General features: G+C 49.1%; 2 protein-coding genes across 2 annotated transcripts; both read right to left on the reverse strand.

Moving 5' to 3' along the window:
* Positions 1 to 207: 207 nt before the first annotated feature.
* On the reverse strand, positions 208 to 4,700 carry CCDC28B (coiled-coil domain containing 28B). The gene is made up of 6 exons (XM_080921135.1): positions 4,550 to 4,700; positions 3,362 to 3,547; positions 1,656 to 1,822; positions 1,365 to 1,555; positions 1,143 to 1,165; positions 208 to 348 (listed from the first exon to the last, which is right to left on the reverse strand). Exons 2-6 carry the CDS (start codon positions 3,523 to 3,525, stop codon positions 294 to 296), a joined length of 600 nt encoding a protein of 199 aa, XP_080777261.1. The 5' UTR covers positions 3,526 to 3,547; positions 4,550 to 4,700; the 3' UTR covers positions 208 to 293.
* Positions 4,701 to 6,721: 2,021 nt separating this feature from the next.
* TXLNA (taxilin alpha) lies at positions 6,722 to 20,524 on the reverse strand. Its single transcript, XM_080920812.1, has 11 exons — positions 20,484 to 20,524; positions 19,756 to 19,927; positions 18,737 to 19,075; positions 17,257 to 17,348; positions 14,593 to 14,763; positions 12,491 to 12,685; positions 12,009 to 12,128; positions 11,747 to 11,821; positions 10,851 to 10,943; positions 10,131 to 10,226; positions 6,722 to 9,841 (listed from the first exon to the last, which is right to left on the reverse strand). Exons 2-11 carry the CDS (start codon positions 19,919 to 19,921, stop codon positions 9,515 to 9,517), a joined length of 1,674 nt encoding a protein of 557 aa, XP_080776938.1. The 5' UTR covers positions 19,922 to 19,927; positions 20,484 to 20,524; the 3' UTR covers positions 6,722 to 9,514.
* Between the last annotated feature and the right edge of the window lie 250 nt (positions 20,525 to 20,774).

A 20,774-nucleotide genomic window follows, 5' to 3' on the forward strand; every position in this document is an offset into this window, starting at 1 on the left:
CTTCCGGCAGCGCAGCTCCTGGGCATGCGCAACAGGGCCCCACCCAGCGTTTCCAGCATCACCCGCTGATGATCTGGATCAGACTCGCGCTCGCTTCCGGTCCCTTTTGAGCCTTCCCTCCCCAACCCTGTGTAGGGCACAATGAGAGCAAGAACACCGAGGAGTCGCTGCTTTTCCGTTTGTTTAATTCCAACCAGTGCCCCCGACCCCATAGCACCTAGGGGGCTCTCGAATATGTAAAAAGTCACAGTTTGAAGAAGAGGGAAGGAGAAGCCGAAGAGTCTAAGCAACACCTACGCCGCTGGCTGCTCCTCAGGCTCGGCATTCTCTGCCAAGTGCAGCTTCTGTCTATGCCAGTTAAGGACTGAGACACTTTGAACCTGTGTATTCACGTGCCTTCCCACCCTGTACAGCCGTGTGTGTGTGTGTGTGTGTGTGTGTGTGTGTGTTCAGGGTCACCACACCAGGGCACAGTCTAAATAAAGATTATAAGGATTAACATCTTAAAGAAGCCAGATGTGGTGGCATATGCCTTAATCCCAGAAGCAGTTGGATCTCTGTGAGTTCTTAGGCCAACCTGTTCTACTCAGGACAACTAGGGCTAGACAGAGAAACCCTGTCTTGAACCCCCGAAACTCTCTCGTAGCCCCCCCCCAAAAAAAGGCTGAAAGGGCAGGAGAATATCAGACAAGCTTTGCTATGTATCGGTGTCAGCTTCAAAGATTTTCATCATGACAGGGCTTACACATTGAGACTCTGTCTCCAAAAAGAAAAAAAAAGTATCAGTGTTTAAACCATACTCCCTACACGTACTTTCTCTCTCCTCTGCTGCCCCGGCTTGTTTGTTTAATCCTGGCCGTCCCAGAACTCACTATGTAGATCTGGACGACCTCAAGCTCCACTTGCTGGCCTCTGTTGGGTTAGCACTTTGTGCCACCGCACCTGATGCATTTTCCCCTTGGAATTTGGGAATTCTACATTCCTCGTAAGTGGGAGCAGTTTGTGGCTAATTCTGAGACAGCAGGGTTTGGGAATATTTGCCATGTGTGAATATACCTAGAGGCAGGAAGACACTGATCACCCCCCCATCTCTCCCTCACCTGAGGGCACATGAACCCCATTAAACCTCTTAGAAAGGATACATGGAATTGCTAAGATCTTCCAGCTGTCAACAGAGGGAAAAGGAGGTTTATGTTAGGGACCAAAAACAAACCTGGATGCTCTAGGGACGTCCTAATAGTGGAGCTTGAGCTCACCACTCTTGGGTTCACGCACCCCCAACTTGTCACTGGGAGACTTGGGAGCCTGTGCCCTCTCCACCCTTGGTGTCCCCAAGATTCAGAACAGCCAGCTCTATGACCCACATTGCTAAGCAGCTGGTCCAGGTTTCGGTCAGCCATTGTCTTCTTCTGCTCCTCAGGCAAGCCTTCTGTGACCCCATCTTCTTCCTCTTCGTCTTCTTCCTCCCCACACACATCCAGGCTGAAGTGTAGTCTGGCCAACTTCTCCTGCATCTCCCGAACATGCTCCAACTGCTCGAAGGAACATTCCTTCCCTGGACAACTCTTGAGTTTAGGAGCCAGCCTGGGACCCTAACCCTAGCCTGCCCCAGACACCCAGCAGCACCCACAGAACTACCATGGTCCTAGACTTACCAAAGGCCTGCAGGCGGCCTGAATGAAAATCATTGAGCAAGTTCAGCAGCCCCCCCTCCATCTCATAGACATCTGTCACTTCGGTCAGGAAGGAGTGTTGCAGGGGTGTGCCTGCAGAGCCGCCTCCGCCTCCAGCCAGCACCGGTCGGCACTTCTCCTTGCCTATTCTGGGTGAAGTAGACATGACCACGGTTGTGGGAGCGCCATATCTCTGTGCACTACTGCATCTGCCCCACCCACGCACCAACACAAACTGATGTTTGTTCTCAGGCCCTGCCCTGAGCAGCGGGATAGGTTAAGGGAAGGAGCGAATGAGGGGAAGAAAGAGGGCAGGAAGTCTGCTTCCACGGATGCTGCCACCAGAGGCATACCTGCAAGGAAACTGACCGAGAACCCATGAAGCTTCCATGACTAGATAGGTCACTTGTCCTATGACTGGATAAGTCACTTGGCCTTGGCCTTTAGGGAGTCGCTTCCTTTGCTGCCAATGAAGTACCTCCCACCAAAAATCTTCCTGCTCTTGTTGTTCCAGAAACTGTTCTGAATTTTCCATCTCCTTGCAGGCGTGGCTCTGGCTACAGCAGGGCAACACGTTCCATCTCCTCAGAGTAATGCTGAACATGCCAGCCAGCTGGGCCTTCCTTCCTCTTCGACTGTATTTCCTACTATTCTCAAACAGCCCCGAGCTTCAGATAAAACCTACTATGGCTATGCCAGTACATGCTGGCCAGGCAGATGATATGGAGTCCCACAGAGAACACTGTTTTAATTAGAACAGTAGAGAAAAGAACACATTGTATTTATGGGAACAGAAGTGGACATAGGGTAAGGTCTAAATTATTTCTTGTTTTGTTGTTTTGAGATAAGGTTTAACTATTCAGCCTTGACTGGCCCAGAATTTACTGTATACTCCAATTTGCCACCATACCTGGCCTCCAAAATTCTTAACAACACTGATTTTTTTTTTTTTTTTTTTTTTTTTTTTTGGAGGCAGGGTCTCCTGTCACCCAAGCTGACTCCATACTTTCTACATAGTCAATGTAGAAACTTTGAACTCCTGATCCTGCCCCTCTACCACCCAAGTAAACCGGGCAGAGAACTTAAATGGGCTGGGGAGAAAGCTCAGTGGGAGAGCACTTGCTTAGCATGCTGCATATCTTGAGTTCAATGCTCCAGCATTACTAAAATAAAATTAAATTAAAAGGAAGAAATCAAGGGCTGCAGAGAGGGCTCAGCAGTTAAGAGCACTGGCTGCTCTTCCAGAGGTCCTGAGTTTAATTCCCAGCAACCACATGGTGGCTCACAACCATCTGTAATGGGATCCGATGCAACAGTGTCCTCACATACTTAAAAAAGGAAGAAATCGTTCCTCAGGTATTTATTCCCCACCCCACACTCTTGAAGCCTTTCCCATCAGTGTCTTTGCTTTCATGGCATGCAAGCTTTTCAGTCTCTCTGGTGTCCAGCAGCCTCCTCTCATGCTTACACTCACCCTCTTTCCTCAGAGATATAACCCCACTCTGTGTGGTCCCAAGGGTCCCTGGCTTTTCTCTCTGAGTGCTTGAGGACACTGAGTCCACATCACTGGTGAATGGGTAAGGCATCAGTTGCTGCTCAGCAGCAAATGTCTGAAGGCCCCTTCCCACAGTGCTCAGCTCATAGCTCTGAGTCTCTATTCTTGCCAGGCACTCCTCTTCCTTACTCACCTCTTGAACTTGGCCCGCTGCTTGGGGGATGGCAGATGAGGGAGTCCCAGAGCTAAGGAGCCACTGTGGCTGGTGGGCACAGGGACTCGGCGTAGCGTCCCTGGGGCCTGTGCTGGTTGGGTCAGGCAGGGCTTAGGACTCCGTTTCTTCTTTTTGTCTTCCATTGAGTGTTACTGAACCTCAGGTCTGGGAAGGAAGATAATGAGGGGGCAAAATCATCCCTTTACTCGCACCCTCTTTGATCTGAGAAGGGTCTTCAAATCTGTCTTCGTCCAGCAGTCAGGAGCTCAGTCCTGTTGTCCATACAATGCCAGCCTGCTGCGGGACTGTGGACCTTCCAAGGCTAGCAAAGCCCCTTTCTTCCCGAGAGCCCCGTTTGTCTGCCTGAGAGCACTGGCCTGGACCAGGGTCATTTTGCTGTTTTCCTGTCATCTCAGCCCAGAGTCTGGGGCTGTAGAAGAAAATGCTCAGGAGCCTGGGTGGCTGTGACTAGGGGAGGCAGCTGAGGATCAGGAAGGTCTTCACTGGGCAACAGTCTGTCTATGGCTGATTCTGTCCAACGCAGCGTGAGATGCAATCAAGTTAAGGTGGGGCACCTGGGAACCCCCTAGTGTCAAACCGCCAACCATATAAACCAGGGATGGCTGGCTCTCATCACTTTACAGACTGGTCTCTCTTCCACTTTATCTACACATGCCAGGGATGCCCAGAAGTTCCTGGGACACCTTCTAGTCTCTTCTTATTCTTTGGGGCTAGACCTTCAACATGTAACTGTGACTAGATTAGCTTAGCCTGACTCCCATGCAGCCCCATGCCTAGGCATCTGGGTCTGGGGGTGTGTGTGTGTGTCTCAGTCCAGCCCGTTATCAGCTCGGTCACTTGACTTCTGAGATGGTGATGGTGGAAGAGGGACATAAGCAGTTAAGCTGGTATGAACAGCTGGGTGGCATCAGTGGGGTTGGGGGGTGGTGGCGGAAGGGAGACAGAGAACTGTCTCTCCGTGTGGCAGCAGTGTGACCCAGCAAGTGACCTGATGGGTACCGCACCGAGAGGGACCTTAATCAGCCTGGGAAGATGTATCTAAGGAATCACTCAGCTCTCAATTCCGTCTTCAAAATGGAGCATCAGGTGCATTACTCGCCCCCACCCTCCTTACTCCCTTCTCACAGCCCTTGGGGTTCTACTGACCTGGAGGTTTGGGGTCTGGAGTGTGGAACGATGCTTCTTTGCAATCTCCGTCCACCCTGCTTTCTCTCCTCCCGGGAACTAGAGCTGGTGGGAGCTAAGCTGGCTGGAGGTGATTTGCATTTAAAGAGACAGTAGCCCTCTTCAGATTCACCTGGAGCGGGAGTCCTCACCTTGAGTTCCTTTTACCTTCCTCCCACATGAACTAAGAGAACTGTTAGTTTTGGAATATGAATTAAAAACATTTCCTTTTCTTGTCATGTTTGGAGGGAATCCCTTACAAAATGGTGGTGGCGGCTTTGTTTGCAGGAGGGGGATGACGGGAATAAATGAATGTGTGGGCTTAGGCAATATATAAAAATATAAGGAGCAGGCACCAGAAGAAATGAAGACAATCGGTACCCAAGTGCCCCGTTAGGCCTTTTATGGATATTTAGTCCTTTTAATCCTGAGACATAATTGTTATCCCGATTTTACTGAAAATAACCAGCCACTCATTCCCGGGCAATGTCACTGTCCCCTAACATCCAGACACCCCTAACCTGTAAGTGCTTCTGAATTGACAGGACCTCTCCTCACCTCCTACATAGGGAGGAAACAGAGCAAATAGGAGGCCTGGTAACCTGGCAGGAGATGGGACATGAGCTCCTGGAAGAGGCTGATCCAGATCCGCTGGCCGGGAGATCCGCTGGCCGGGAGATCCGGTCAATGCGGCAGCTATTTAAAGATCTGGCATAGGAGTCTGGTTCAGATCTCCAGAGTAGCGCCCTGAGCCAGGCCGCCTAGCAGGCTCAAATTAAACAGACCTAGTTAACAAAGCATCCATCTTCCCTTACCCTTGAGGAACAGCAGGTTTCCCTGACCTGGGCCCCACAGATGTTGCTTCTGCAGAATCTTTTCCAGGTGCTTTTAATATACAACTGAGAAGCAGAGGGAGGGGAGCTGTAAGGACCCAGAAGCGCCTCTGGAGTTCCCACCTTCAGCTGCCTCTGAGGAGCCAGAAGCTTGTAGAGCTTGAAAGCTCCTGACTAAGCAGGAAGGGAATACTCTCACCGTACTGGAGGACGTTTGGAGCCAATGTGGCATCCGATGTACATGGATTATTATTAATCTGCCACCTCTGGGTAGAAGGGATCAATGAACTGGCTAACATAGCTCCTATAAAGCTGAGCTGTTCAGCTTTTACACCTTTTCTGCCTAACCAAATGAGAGGGGATGGACACTGGGTAAGGCCACCTACAGCTTCCCCTAGAGGAAACCAGCTGAATTAAGGAGTCACAAAGTCCTGTGCATCCCCGAGGAAGGCCGATGGCTCAGACCCTGTAGCTGACCCTTTACTCAGCTGTTTGAACACCTTCCTTAAACGGGTTCTTCCTGTCCTCTAGGTCTGTTCAAAACTCCTAAGGAACACCTAAATGGAACACAGACCTGATCTCTTCCCTCACCCTCCTGGGCACTTTGCAAAAAAAATTTTTTTTAAGGTCTCATTAGCCTGCTTCTGTCTTTGGGATTAGAGGCATGTTCCACCATGCCGGGCTCAACTCATTAAATGAAGTCATGATTTCTGTTGTTTTCAGGACCTCTCCTGCTTTAAAAGCATTTTTCCTCTCAGTAGTTACATTAGGATATGAACACACACACACATGGGCGTACTTAGGGAGAGCAAAATTCAGCTTCATGGAGCACATTCAACCCACCATCTAGTGAGCTATCTGGCAGCCACCCCTCCACCCCATCCCTTTTTGTGACAGGGTCTCACTACAGCATAGTGGGATACTACATATAGACCAGACTGACCTCAAATTGAGAGTTCCTGCTGCCTTCTCCTTCAGAGTACTGGCATTAAGGGCATGCATGTCCCTCCCCCCCACCCAGGGTTTCGGGTTCATTAGCCTAGCTGATGTTGCCCGAGGCAGCCTTGAACTCACAGCACCATACCTCGGTCTTTCCATGCTGGGATTACAGGTATGCACACCTTATTGAAACTCCTAAAATTTTTACTGATGCCCTTTGATGTTTTTTTCTATGCCAAGAGCAAACACAGCTTATGAATCTGTCAGGGTCCTGAACTTGTGGCCAGAAGGATGCAGGACAATGCCAGGCAACTGCCATGGCCACTTCGAAGACCCAGAAACATCAAATAATCTGATTAACTGAGATACAAGTAAGGCAATAGACTATTTAATGTGGTGTAAAATACATCAATATCAAGTCCCTGGCTGTTGTGAATACCAAAAGGAGACTGGGACGGGAAAAGAGGAAAAAAAGCTGTCAGTACAACTTCAAACAAGTGTGGGTGGAAAAGGAAAGCAATTATGGGGACAGAGGCAGCCTTCCTACCCCAGGCTGGTCAAGGGCAGTTAGATGCCTGGTAATCCATTAAGATGGGAGGGGGGGCTGGAGCAGCTCTTGGCAGGCAGTAGCCCCACTGTAGACACCTGGGCAGCTCCACTGGCCTCTGGGTCAGCACTCAGTAGGACTAACATGATGGGATTAGGAAGCGATAAATAAACCATCTTTACAGAAACAACACTCTTACAGAAAGTGCCTAAGTTCTGCCCATGGTCCAAAAGCTTCATGGAAAACATCGACAGGAATGCGGCTGACATGGTGTACATGAAATTCTCACCTGGACAAGGACCTAAATATTGTTTGTATAGCTAAGGGCCCTTGGCTCTAAGCTGTACCCATTGTGGTCCTCTAGAGAAAAAGCTAACAATCTAAAACCAACACAGCTCTTGGTCCTAAAATGAGGTCATGTGCAAGGAATGTGCCCAAATGAGGAAGGCACTGGCCCTCTCAGACAGGGAACCTCCCTATTGCTGGCCCAGGCTCCTGGGCTGACTTTGGAAAGCAGAGCAGCTGCAGTGACTGTTTAGATTTGGTCAGAGGAAAGAGAAAGAGAGATTACCATCTATGTATTGCCCTGGGTGCCTACAAGTGGATGGAGGGAACAACCAAGGTTCTACTGACACACTGTAGCCTCCCAGCCAGTCACACTGAGACCCAACAACTGTATCCCCTGCACATGCTTTAAGAGGTAGCTTTAGTGAGGCAAGCCAATGTACACGGACCACAGAAGGCCCTTCCAAGGAGGCAGAAAGATGCCTTATCCTTACATCTCTGCAGCCCAAGGAGCCCCATGGGTTAACAGGTCAGATCTCAGCCTGGAATACAGGCAGTGAAGCCTTACTGGAACAGGAAGAATACTGATTTCTAAGAGATGAGACCTTGGGAGAAATTCCACAGGACAACAGATCCCAGCTGGAGATGGCAAAGAAGCCTCAACACTCACACAGCTACTGGGCACCCTGAGTGAATAAAGAGAACAGGGGAGCAAGCATTTGAAATGGTAGAGCCTGTGACATGGGGAAGGGCTTACTACTTTGTAATTTCTGGACTTAAACACATGATCATTAGCACATAATGGTTTCTACCAGCCTTTTACTTTTTGGTTTTCTGACAAGGGGTACTGCTTCCTAGCCCTGCTAAGTTCTGGGATTACAGGAGTATATCACACACCCAGCTCAATATTTAATGTGAGTATGTGGGGGCTCAGAGGCTAGTTATGAAAAGATGAAGAAAACTTGCAGGATAATGCAATAGTTGAAATACAGTAAGAAGCAAAATTTCATCCAATCTTGGTGTATATGATCCACTTAGCTTATGGAAGTGGAGCCTCAGCTACCAAGACCCTGTTATTCCCGAAAGCTGCTGTGTAAACTGACTAATACCTGACAGGTGTGCAACAGGAACTTCAGCAGAGCTGCGAAGACAACACAGTAACGTTGTGGGGGGGATGGGGAGGGAAGGCAAATCTAGCTACCTGCCATTATGTTGGTTCCTGGGATGTCTGTTCTCACCCTACCAGTCAGCTTAGGCAGAAGAGGGTGCTAGGCAATGGCACAGAGCAGTTCTCAAAAGCTGCTCCTGAGTTGGAGGTAAGGGGGCAGGAGCAAAAAATGACCATAGGCCAAGCGGCATGTGGACCTGTGGCCCAACAAAGGCTGCATGGAGACAGTGATGGGAATTAGTGGTCCCTTCCTAGGCTGAAGCCCACAGGCAAGCTTGTGGCAAAGCCACTAGAAGCCTCTTCCCTTCTCTTAAATATCTCACCTTCCAAGCAGGATATCGTGGCACCTACATGGCAAAGGACCCTGACAGGGCAGTTCCAAGTGGGGCACTGGAGGCCAGGCACCTGGGGCCACTGCTAGAACATCCCTCTTCCTTCCTTCTTTCGAGGATTTTTAATACAAACTATTATGCAAAACAAAAACCCTCCCAAAAGAATCCTCTGGGTGACGTCTGTCAATCATTGTGCAGGCTAGAGGCACCTGTGAATGATAAGGCTACTGAGGGCTGAGAAGCAACACTGGCCTGGACTGGCATTACCAGGGGGCATGTAGTCCGAGGGGACTCCTCCCACACAAGCACACCCACCACTTCTGTTCCCACAAAGGCTCTGCCAGGGACACCATTTCCAGGTTAAGAGAAGCAATGGAACCTCCAGGGGAGTGACAAGAGCCCAAAGTGCCCAAGTTCTGCTTACAAAATAGAACAGCCCAGGCCTGGGTGTTTTCACTGTCATGAGCTCTGAAAAGGGCCAAGAGGGGTCTGAGCCTCAGAGATGGGTAGGAAAATGTTGGCGTCACCTGACCTGTCAGCTTACTGTGAGGACAGCTACAGATGACAACTAAGACTCTAGTTTACAGAGTCACCAACTTCATCTGCATACCCATCCTTCGTCAAAGTCCACAGCACACCTGCAGGTGTTAACTATGAGGTTTTGCACACCTGCCCCAGCCATGTAAGACTAACCCACAAAATTCAAAATTGTGAAGTGTCCGATGCCCGTCCAGGTCAGAACACCCTGGCCCCAGCACTGGGCTGCTAAGTGTGGAAGCCCTGCATGGACCAGGCCTGACTGGGCTGCTGCTCCCTTCTCAGCATGCCCAAGCACCATGATCTCTAGGCAGTGGCAGAGGTGGGCTCTCCCAGCCCTGCTTGGCCTGCTGTTTCTGTGCTCGGTGCTCCAGGGCAGCCAGAAGTGTCTGTGACCCTTGGAGAGCTGGACGGTTGAGCCCCAGGACTCTCAACACCTTGTTCCTTGGAGGCAGAAGCAGCCTCTGGCCTCCGCTCACAGCCAATGTCAGTGAGGGAGCCCTGGCCCCCAGCAGTCAGGTCCTGTACCCTCTTGTTCAGGTCATTGCGCTCTGTCTGCAGTGCTCGGCACAGCTTCTCCAGCCGCTGGATTTTCACCTGCAGGCCTTCCAGCTCTTTGTCCCGGAGGGTTTTCTAGGTAAAAAAATGAAGCATTCAGAGACGTTCAGTTATTCAAGTTTGGCAACTTAAACCCAAAAGCTGGCCATTTAGTCAATAGCTCTAGCCTAGGTCTGAGTTCGGGGTCAGATAATGTGTGCTTCTACTTATTGACCAGACGACCTCGACACAGCACGTGCATCTTCAAACTGTCAGCTGTCACTCAGGACTACAATCTCAGGTCTCAGAAAGGGGTTACTTGGATAAATGCTCCTGGAAATGCAGAGGGAAAGGCAGACCGACCAGCCCACAGCCACCCACTCACCTCTTCAGCCATCTCCAGCAGAGCCTTGTTGCTGCTCTCCCACCGGGATCGATACATGGTGGTTTCTTTCTCCAGCTTCTTGATCTTCTTTGTCATCTGTTCCACCACAAATGAACAGAAAAGGTCAGAGCTGGGGTGACCTTACACCTGTGCCAACTGGGAGCCTCGAGTTAAGCTGACCACTGAGGGGCTGACAAGACTGCTTAGGAAATAAAGGAGGTACTTGCTGCCAAACCTAGTAATGAGTTCCATGTCCCAAACCCACAGAATCAGCTCCTGTAAGTTGTCCTGATCTCCATATGCACTGTGGTGTCTGTATACCCCATACACACCTACCCACAACACTGTTTAAAAATACACTCCCAGCACTCTGGAGACAGAGGCAGGGTTAATATTTATGAGTTCAAGACCAGCCTGGTCTACACTAATAGTTCCAGGAAAACCAGGACTACAGAGAGACCACATCTCTAAAGGATCAAAAAAAGCCCACCACTGAAGCCTAGTAGAATGCGTATTCTCTATTTTAAATTCCAGAAAGAAAGAAATCAAACCAAATAATAATAGAAAAACAAACAGAAACTGTCCCCTCTGGGAGGAGAAGAGGGAGCTGAGGCCCCTTCTAGACACCTCTTCTTGATATATGAAGAGTTCCTGTAAGGCCGCCAAGGGCAGCTCAGTTCCAAAGGAAGTGGCCAGGCTGAGGGAGTGCCCTGTGGTTACCTTTTCCATCTCCTGTTTGAAGGTGGTGAACACTTCACTGCTTTTGGAAAGTGTGTTCTGGAACTCCTCAAACTTCTCTGTGTAGAGGGCGAGCTGGGTGAGAAGCACAGAAGCACAGGTGAGGCGGCCCAGGCCGTCAGACACAGACCACTCTACCGAGACAGTGCTTCCTCGTAACACACAAGCAAAGCCGTGCACAGCAAGGGTGTGTTCCAACATGAGAATCCTGCAAAGTAAGCCTTGGGAAGACTTCAGCATGTGGAGACGTTGGTCTCATACAAAACAAAACAAAAATACACTGATGGGGCTGAAGGGATGGCCGGCAGTTAAAATCACTGGCTCATCTTCCAGAGGACCTGGGTTCAATTCCCAGCACCTACATGAGGGCTACAACTGTAAATCTTCTGATCTCTAAAGGTACCAGGAACACAAGTGACACAGATACAGATCCAGACAAAACACTCATACGCATAATAATAAAGCAAAATAAAAATAAACAAGAACTGAGCTAGATATGGTAGCTAATGCCTTATGCATCTGGTAGTCGAAGGACTGTCACATGTTCAAGGCCAATCTGAGTCTGGTCTACACGGTAAGTTCTGGGTTAGCTATAACCAGAGCTAAATTCAGAGACCTTTTCTTTAAACAAAACAACAATGCCTGGCACGGTGGCACATGCGTACTTTTAATTACATTACTTAGGAGGCAGAGGCAGGTAGATCTCTGAGTTCAAGGCCAGCCTGGTCTAGAAAGCAAGTTTCAGGACAGCCAGGGCCACACAGAGAAACCCTGTCTTGGGGGGGAAACAAAACAAAACACGTAAATGAAAGACTTGGCCGACACCAACTGGCCAGCTGGCACAAAGTTGTGTCCCTTGTGAAAGCCTCCCTTCTCACCTGCTGCTTTAAGTGGGTCTCCTGCTGCTTCATCAGCTCGCACATCCTCTGGGACTCCACTGCTTCTTTCAGGAGCTATTTCCAAGACAGGATTCCAGAACTTGTCAGAAGCCACAAGCACTGAACCCCCTGAGGCTACCTGCTCCCAGAGTGCTGTCTGGTCAGGCAAAACCTCTCTCATCCATAAGAACCAGACTGAGCTAAGCCAGAACCCAGCCCACTTCCTTCTAGCCCCCACCGCAGCCCAGGGCCTGAGCCTCACAAACTCCTTCTCCCGCTGGTGCCGCTCCTCTGCCTCCTTCAGCATCTCCTGGGCCTGCTGGAGCTTGGCGTCCACTAGCTGCTGCTGCAGGTCCTTATGCTTGAAGACTTTGTCGATATGCTGCAGAAAAGGTAGTAATGGGGTCTGCTTGTCAGGAGTTCCCTTTCAAGAAAGCCGACTCTAGGAAACAAGGCACTTCACCCAGTCTCATTCTGACCCCAATGTCACCTTCCTAACTTCATCAGGTCTGATGTGGCACTAGGATGAGGACATTCCTCCACTCTATAAATGAATATTCTACTGATGTCTGGTTCAGACAACAGAGATAAGCACTGGAGGTCAAATCTCTTTTTGCCAATTCAGTTCCTTATCTATGAGTTACATCTTTTGAATAAGAGCAAGAAAAGGCCTGCAGGCGCTGTCCTAGCCCTCGGCACTCACTACAGCCTCACAAGCTGCTGTCTACCACCACCTTCCCTCACCTCCTCACGAAGCTCGTATTGCTCAATCAGCTTCTTGAGCCTCTCGGCTAGTTCCATATTCTCTTGGCGCAGCTTGGAGTTTCGCTCGTTATGCTGTTCCATCTGCAGCTGAATGTCATTCAGTGTCACCTGGAAGTGTGAAGTCACCTCTTTGCGCTTCTCCTCCTCCTCACGGGCTCGCTGCACACCTTCTTCCTGAAGAGAGAACCATCACCCATAGCTCCCAGCCCTGCACAAAGCTCCCCTAACTAGTTCCACAGTCCGGTCTTTGCTGGCAGTGTTCCTGGCCCCTGGGGAGCACCTAGGCTGAAGGATGAAAGATGGGGTTTCCTAGTGTACCCCTCTGTAAATCAAGCATTGTCCAGCAACTCTACCAAGAAGTATTTGGACATCCTGCTGAGTGCAATTCTCAAACAGCTGGACCTCCTGACTTCCTGTTCCCAGACTCCAGAGTACGCACCACTGCCTGTTTCAATTTTGTGTTCCAGTTTTAATGTCCTTTTAGTCCCTCCTGTTCCCCACAGAGAACAAGATAATCAAATGTAAGTACTCAGGACTGGCAGAGTGGTGAGCTAAACATTTTTAACGGGTTACATCGCCCACTTTTTGAAAGGCAACTTAGAAAATTCTATCAACACTTAGTGCTGTGCTGACCCAGCCATTTCACTTCTGAACAACCGGTGGATGGCACAGACACACATACTCCTACACAACAAGAATATTTTTGGTTGTTTTTTAAAATTTTTTTAAAAGATTTATTTATTTATTTTATGTGAGTAGTACACTGTAGCTGTCTTCAGACACACCAGAAGAGGGCATCAGATCCTATTACAGATGGTTGTGAGCCACCATGTGGTTCCTGGGAATTGAACTCAGGACCTCTGGAAGAGCAGTCAGTGCTCTAACCACTGAGCCATCTCTCCAACCCCAGGTTTTTTACTTTTTAAAGATTTATTTTATTTATGAGTATTTAGGGCCTATGTACACCTATAGACCAGCTTTTTTTTTTTAATGTATTCATTTTATGCACATATATTTATTTTATGTATATGAGTATCTGGTCTTCATTAACATTAGAAGAGCCACCATGTGATTGCTGGGTATTGACTTCAGGACCTCTGGAAGACCAGCTAGACCATCTCTCCAGCTGAGCAAGCTTATTAAGAGTACTGCACACATGTGCACACAGAGGTCAGGTGCCATTTTCAATTTTTCTTTACCTTATTTTTTACTTTGTAAAGAGAGCAGTGGGTCTCCTGCAACTGGAGGTAGTGTGAGCTGCCATAGGTAAGGCATGGTGGGAACTGAAGTGGCTCCTCTAGAAAAGCAGCCAGGGCTCTGACCACTGGGTTATCTGTTTTTTTTTTTAAGTAGTTTTTTTTTTTAAGTTTTCTGTATGTTTTTGTGTCTCTGTGAGTGTTATGTCACATGTGTGCGGGTCGCCAGAGTCAAATAAGGGTATCAGACCCCTCAAGATGGTTTGTGGACAGCCGAATGGGGGTACAGGAACAGAAATTGGGTCCTCTGGCAAACTACTAAGTACTGCTAACCACTCAGTCATCTCTTATCCTCCATACTTTACCACGGCACACTACCTAGCCCAGCTGTACGCGGGTTCCAGTTCTTATGCCGGCAAGGGTAAGCACTCTACTGATCCATCCCCCAGCAGCTAAGGGACCTTAAGGACTGTGAACCGACTGCGATGGCTGTAGGTCGCTGCCGTGCTCTCGAGCAGTGTTGCTATGTCATATACTTCTGCCACATTCTGTTGCTGCTGTCCTCATCGCTGATCTAAAGCCATTAGGTCTCCCTATTAACTCATGGACTAGAGCTTCTAAAGCGGGAGTCAAGACAAACCTGTATGTTTTTAGAAAAGCTCAGTGTTTGTAGAGTGTAAGCCGAGCAGGGTAGTAGGAGACTGCTATCTATCTAATGGAGAGATTTTTGCTGTGTCTGGTGCTCTCGGCTCGCCAGTCACAGGTAGTCACAGGTGGTCTTTGGTGGAACTGGGACTGAGCTACACTGCTCCTAAGCTGCTGCTGCTGCTTTTTAAAGTGAATCTTCCTACGTAATCCAAGCTGGCCTGGAACTCACTGGCCTACCTTTAGGGACCGGTTGTGTCGTTGCAGCTCCCGGCACAGGCTTTCAAGCTTGCTTCGGGCCAGGACAGCCTTGCTATGCTCGCCACGCAGATGATCCTTCTCCTGCACAAGCTGGCTCTGCTTCTTCTGCAGGAGTTTCATTTGCTTCTGAGAGTTCCGATGCTCTTCCAGCTGAGAACAGGAGGATAAGTGTCTGCAGGGCAGCAGTGCAGAGCTCTAGAGATTCCTAAGCTAACCACTACTCACTCCTTCCACTCCAGCACACAGCTCAAACACCAGCATGCTCACACCAAAGCACTGGAGCTCCACGTGTTCCTCCTTGTACCTTTGCAGACAGGCAAAGGTTTCTTGGGGAAACAATAATGAACAATCACCAAGACCACTGAGGTCAGCCATCAGATCCCAGCCTCCATCCCAGCTGACTCCAGTGGATGAGGCCCTGGCCCAGACTGCTGAATGCCGCATGCTCTCAGACAACTAACCCACACGCAACCAATTCACAGAGCCTGTCTGTACCAGACTCCTTTCTCAACATACTGCTTTTTCCCATAACTACTACTCTTTTATTTGGGGGGTGGGGGGGCAGGGGTTGAAGACAGGTTTCTTTGTGTAGCCCTCCCTATCCTTGAACTCATAGAAATCCTCTGTCATTTCTGTTTGTCTACCCGAGAGCTGAGATTAAAGGTATGTGCCACCATTGCCCAGCTACAACCACTATTCGTATTTGTGGCTATTTCATCATTATTATTGTTGTTATTATTATTGTTTGTTTCAGACAGGGTTTCTTTGTGTAGCTGTGGCTGTCCTGGAACTTACTCTGTGGAATAGGCTGGCCTCAAATGGCTACTACTAACAAAAAGTCCTCCTAATTCTTTCTTTTGATGAATGAGCCCCTTCCACACACCTACTCTTTTCTAGCATAGCTACTCTCCCCTGATTATATCCAGCCTTGGAAAACAGAAATTCAACCCATGTAAAGGATTATAATCTTCTTGTGGCCACACCAAAAAGTGAAAGGTAAAAAATTAAGCTTCACTTTTCTGAGACAAGGTAATGCTATGTGACCCATACTGCCCTTGAGCTTAAAAAAAAAGGGGTGGGGGGCTGGAGAGATGGCTCAGTGGTTAAGAACACTTAGTCTTAGAATATTAGAATTTCAACGAGGAGTAAAATAATTTCAGATATTTACATTTTATCTTAGGTCTTTAAAAGCTGACGTAGTTCTCACATCTTAGCAGAGCCCAATCAGCCTAGCCATACATCAGAGGGAGAGATGGCTGTCTTGGGCAGCACGGGCCTAACTCACCACGCCAGGCCTGTGACCGCTTCTTTAAATTCCTATCAGTATTTATGGTCCTTGGTCTCTCATCCTTTTATCCCAGTGCAGCCTTCTCTTCTGCTGCACTAGCACTGGGCAACCCTGCTTCAAGTATCTTCCTTTAGAACCAGACACCAATGCCTGCAAGACTCCCACCTGCCCAGAAAGGCCACGACTTTCTCCTATGACCTCTACCCCTTTCCAAGACAACTGTGCACCTCCTTTTTGTGTCTCCCCACCATACACACTGCCATCAATCTCGTTTGGCTCATCACTCCTGGAGCCTCCTCCTGTGCTTTAGGCCTCGGCTCCCTCCTATACTCAGAACGTCCCAGAAGCTCGGTTCCTCCTCCCGTGCAGTAGCAGTATTCTCCAGAAAGCCTTCCAAAATGGACTCATCTTCTGTTTTTCTTTCTGGAACTCACTATGTTGACTCACTCTGTAGACCAGGCTGGCCTTCAACTCAAGAGATCCACCTGCCTCTGCATTCCAAGTGCTGGCACTGAAGGTATGCATCATTATACTGGGCTCTGTATTTGTTTGAACTTTACTTAAACTCTCTTGGTGTTTTGCCTGCATCTACATCTATGCTACATTTGTGTGCCCGGTACTGTCAGAGTGTAAAAGAAGGCTTCAGATTTAACTATAGTTAAAGAGGGTTGTGAGAGCCCATGTGGTGCTTAGAATCAAACCCAGGTCCCCTGGAACAGCAGTCAGTTTCCAAACACTGAGCTACCTCACCAGCCCCTCCTCTATACTTCACTCTCTGTATCTTTCTACCTCCAATCTACTCAACACTTTTACAACGAGAGAGGTGGCAAGACTACACTCAGCATTTATTTTTCAAGACAAGTAGTCCAGACTGGCCTTGAATTCTTGGTCCTCTAGGAATTAAATACCTTGGTATTTCTCATGATCCAACATGGAGGTTATTACCTTGTCTCCAGAATTGAACCAGGACTGGAGAGATGACTCTGGTTAAGAGCACTGACTGCTCTTCCAGAGGTCCTGAGTTCAAATCCCAGCAACCACATGGTGGCTCACAACCATCTGCAACAGGATCTGATGCCCTCTTCTGGTGTGAAGTGTACACGTGGGCAGAACGCTATACATAAGAAACCGAACTGGATCAAGCTCCTAGAGCTAATGTCCACTTAGGAAATTTACTTATAAAGTTTCTCCTCTTACTGACTGGAAACTAACTTCTCATTTAACAGATGGGTGGGAGGATTTTTTTAAAAAAAGTTAACAGAAATGTGCCAATGTGTTCCTGTACCCTGACCCCTTCCCCAGGTGTCCTGACTTTCCAAAGGCAGGGAGGGACGAAAGGGAAGAGAGGGACTGACCAGCTCAGCGTACTTCTTGCACAGCGCAGCCAGCTTCTCCTCTGGGGTACTCAGCGTGTTCAGTGTCTGCATCAGCAAAGTGATCTCCTTTCCTGAAAAGCACAGGGAGTAAAGGACCCTTCTTGAGGGTTCCCTCTATGCCCAAGCCTATACTTCTGAGTGCTAACGTAGCTTTCCTGTTACACCAGTGCTTCATGAAGAATTGCAATGAGCTCACCCCTGCAGCGTCAATGCACATCACCACTGCAACCAAAATAGTGTCCCCAGTACCACTAACAAATGCTCATTAAATGAACAGATCAATCTCTTTGGTAAGCACTGCCAGGGAGAGGAAAACCTATCTAAAGACATTATTAACAGGAGAAAGGTAAGCCTATTGATAAACCTAGGGCTACTGTCTGATGTCCCTGGAGGAATTAGCCGAACTCCTGTCAACAGATATAGCTCCACAGTTATGTTTAAGATACATGTCTCCTTCATATGTGGCCCTGTGTCTTGGGGGTGGGAAAGGACACTCAATCTGTCTTTAAGACAAATAACAAAATGAGGGAGGGCCAATGACATGGTTACAGTACCACACTTATGTATATGAGAGACGGTCTTGCTATGCAGCCCAAGCTGGCTTTGTTCTCACCATCTTCCTGCCTGTTCCTCCTAGTCACCCATTAGGGGCATTTACTACCACGTTCAGTTTGCATTAGAGTCTAAGTTCATATTTTTATATTGTTCCGCCATTCCTGTCAAAGAACTGCCATTGCTCTGTCTTTTATTTGTTTAAGGTTTCATTATGCAGCTGGCTGGATTGGCCAAGAGATCCACTTGTCCCTGCTTCTCAGGTGCTGTGGTTAAAGGTGTACTCCACCACGCCTGGCTGCTACTGCCTCCCTTTCCCTCAGCCAGGAAGCCTTGGGTTCCAGGTGTCAGCCCTGGGAGGCCCAAGAGATTAGCATGAGGATGGCAATCCAACCAATGGATGACTTCACTTAGTTTCTACTAGTTTGGTTGCCAACTATTCAGCTAGTCAGATGAGAGTGGAGGACTAACCAGGTAGGAGTCTTTGTCAGATCAAGAAGGCCCTTTCTTGATTCTGAAGCGGTCTGTGGCTTACCTGGTTCATGTTGATATTTGATATTTCAACCTTGGAATAGCCCAATTATATTGCTGTAAAAACAGGAAAACTAAGACCCAGGAGTGAAGAATAAACGACCAAAGTCAAACAGCAGGTTAGAAGTGGTTCTGGCCAGCACGTAGACCTCTTTCCTGTTCCCCATATCCTCAGTGAGAAAGCTAGTTGGATTCCTGCCTCTACCTGGCTCAAGTCAGTGATAGGAACAGCTCAATGCTATGACCCTGTCTTGGGTAAATTGGGGGAACATACTGTCTTGAAAAGCAGATTCCTTTCGAGTCCTGATGGAGCAGGCTAGCCCATGAAACGGCAGGTCTTAACTCCCTCCCCTCACCAGGAGCTCCCCTCTCTCACCTAGACCCTTGGCTTTCTTCTTTTCCTGTGGCCTTCGAAGGTCTCGGTCTCCAACCTCATCACTTGCTCGGATCTCTTCTGTGCCAGGCTCCCCCTTAGAAGTCTCTTTCTCGCCATTGACTACTGGAATGCCTGGTTCAGGCTCCCCATTCCTGGCTGCGTAGGTTCGGGACTTCTCTGTGTCTTCCGGCTCAGTGGGCTCACCCTGCGCTCCCTCCTCGCCTGGGGCTCCCTGATTGTTGTCCACACAGTATGTACTCAGAATGTCTTCCAACTGCCGGCTCAGCTCCTCAGAGACGTCACAGAGGGCCCCAGACTGAGCTGCTTTAGCTCGAGCCCCTACAGCAAGATGAAGACACAGAACATAAGTTAGGGGGTTACACCACTCATTTGGATTTTCTTTTTCTTTAAGCCCAGATATAGACACCAGTGTGGGTTAAATGTTTTATTTATTCGGATGAGACATGCTCTCTCTACAGGGCCCTGGATCTCATGGAAACCACTATGCAGACTTAGATGAGGATGATCTCAAACCCACAGAGATCTACCTGCCTGAGTTCTAGGGACAAAGGTGAGGGCCATTATGCCTGGCCTCAATTTAATTTTTTTAAAACCCAGTTTACTTATAAAACACACTTCTAACAGCCAAGCACACTTATTATGACCATAAAAGAAAACTGTGTAAGCACCCTACATGAGGGATGATTGGCATGTAGCATTAGCTCCACCTTATGGAGGACAATTATCCACCACCAGCAAGGGTTTTCTGGGAATATGACTTTGCTTATGGGGTGCCTCATTTGATTGTCATTTGGTTTAAACCAGTCAGAGCATGCTCCCAAGGTTTCATTCCAGGACTAAGGGTGGGAAGCTTCATCACCTCCCCCAGGAAACATGAGGATCACACAGAATGGACATTGTTTCATTCTATAGTCCTCCTTCCTGGGTAAACACTGGCCTCAGAGGCAAGGCCAGAAACTCCTCCCTCTGCCCACTGGAAAAGCAGAGCTGGCACACACCCTCTGTCTTCCCAGGAGCCTGGCTTGTGGAACCTTCAGCTTCCGCCCCAGGAGCTGTCTGTCTGGGCTGTCCATGGGCTCCCTCCGATCCTGCTTCCCGCTGCCCCGGGCTGCTCTTCGGGTTGGAGTGTTTGGCAGGCCCATTCTTTTTGTCTTGGTTCTTCATTGTGATCTGCAAGGCCAGAAAAGGTGCAGATCCTTTCAGGACACCGTTGCTATTTTCTAGACTTCAAAATTTTCGCACAACCTGGGTAAGAAATCCCCAAATCTGAAGCCCGAAGCTTCAAACAAACTGGTCGGCCTTCGTCCGAGACTTCACAGTCCCGTGCAAGGTTTCCGACAAGCCGTCCCTGAAGAGAGTAAGGGGAAGAAGAGGCCTCCTTTCTCCCGAATGCCACTTCTCAGCACCACACGGCTCCCTCTCGGCAGCCTGAGCGTGGGATTGGCTCAGAACCGCAGACTGACGTGGCGGGATGCTCCAGTCCCGACCGGGCCCCCGCCCCAGCAGGTCCCACGTGGGACTCCCGCGCGCGCGTACAGACGACACCCACACCCCACGCGCCCTAAAGATCTGAAGTACGCATGCGCAACACGGCGGCACCCCCCCCCCCCCACACACACACACATCCCGCACTCCCTGCAGAAGATTAGTTGTTCCTCTATGGCTAACGCGTTCTGGGCCACGGACCCTCTGAAGAGCTCATCCCATGTAGAGCCCATAGACATACTTCACCGCGGACGTCCAACGGCGTCCCCCGCTCCGGCCGAGCACCGGAAACCTGGGTAACTGCTGCCAGCAGGACCGCCCTCTCCTGCCCCAGCCAATAAACAGTAAACGCTCTCGCAAAGCTTGCTGGGAAAAAAGGAGGCCAAGGCGGCTTTGGAGGCGGGAGTGGGAAAAACTACGAGTCCCTTCATGCCTCGCGGCGGGGCACAACTCCCAAGATGCAACCGAAAAGCATAGATGCCAAATACCCTGAGGATCCGAAATTATGTCATTCGGTCTAGAGATTCGCGTC

This window comes from Micromys minutus (genome assembly GCF_963924665.1).
Source record: "Micromys minutus genome assembly, chromosome: 9".
Lineage (NCBI taxonomy): Eukaryota > Metazoa > Chordata > Mammalia > Rodentia > Muridae > Micromys > Micromys minutus.

Excerpts from the sequence above, each read along its gene's own strand:
- CCDC28B (XM_080921135.1), bottom strand. The coding sequence starts at position 3,525 with ATGGAAGACAAAAAGAAGAAACGGAGTCCTAAGCCCTGCCTGACCCAA. Across the intron at positions 1,823-3,361 it reads CAGCGGGCCAAGTTCAAGAG|AATAGGCAAGGAGAAGTGCC; the intron begins GTGAGTAAGGAA and ends TACTTCACCCAG. Across the intron at positions 1,556-1,655 it reads AGGCCGCCTGCAGGCCTTTG|GGAAGGAATGTTCCTTCGAG; the intron begins GTAAGTCTAGGA and ends AGAGTTGTCCAG.
- TXLNA (XM_080920812.1), bottom strand. The coding sequence starts at position 19,921 with ATGAAGAACCAAGACAAAAAGAATGGGCCTGCCAAACACTCCAACCCG. Across the intron at positions 14,764-17,256 it reads GCAAGAAGTACGCTGAGCTG|CTGGAAGAGCATCGGAACTC; the intron begins GTCAGTCCCTCT and ends TCCTGTTCTCAG. Across the intron at positions 10,944-11,746 it reads AGACCCACTTAAAGCAGCAG|CTCGCCCTCTACACAGAGAA; the intron begins GTGAGAAGGGAG and ends CTTCTCACCCAG.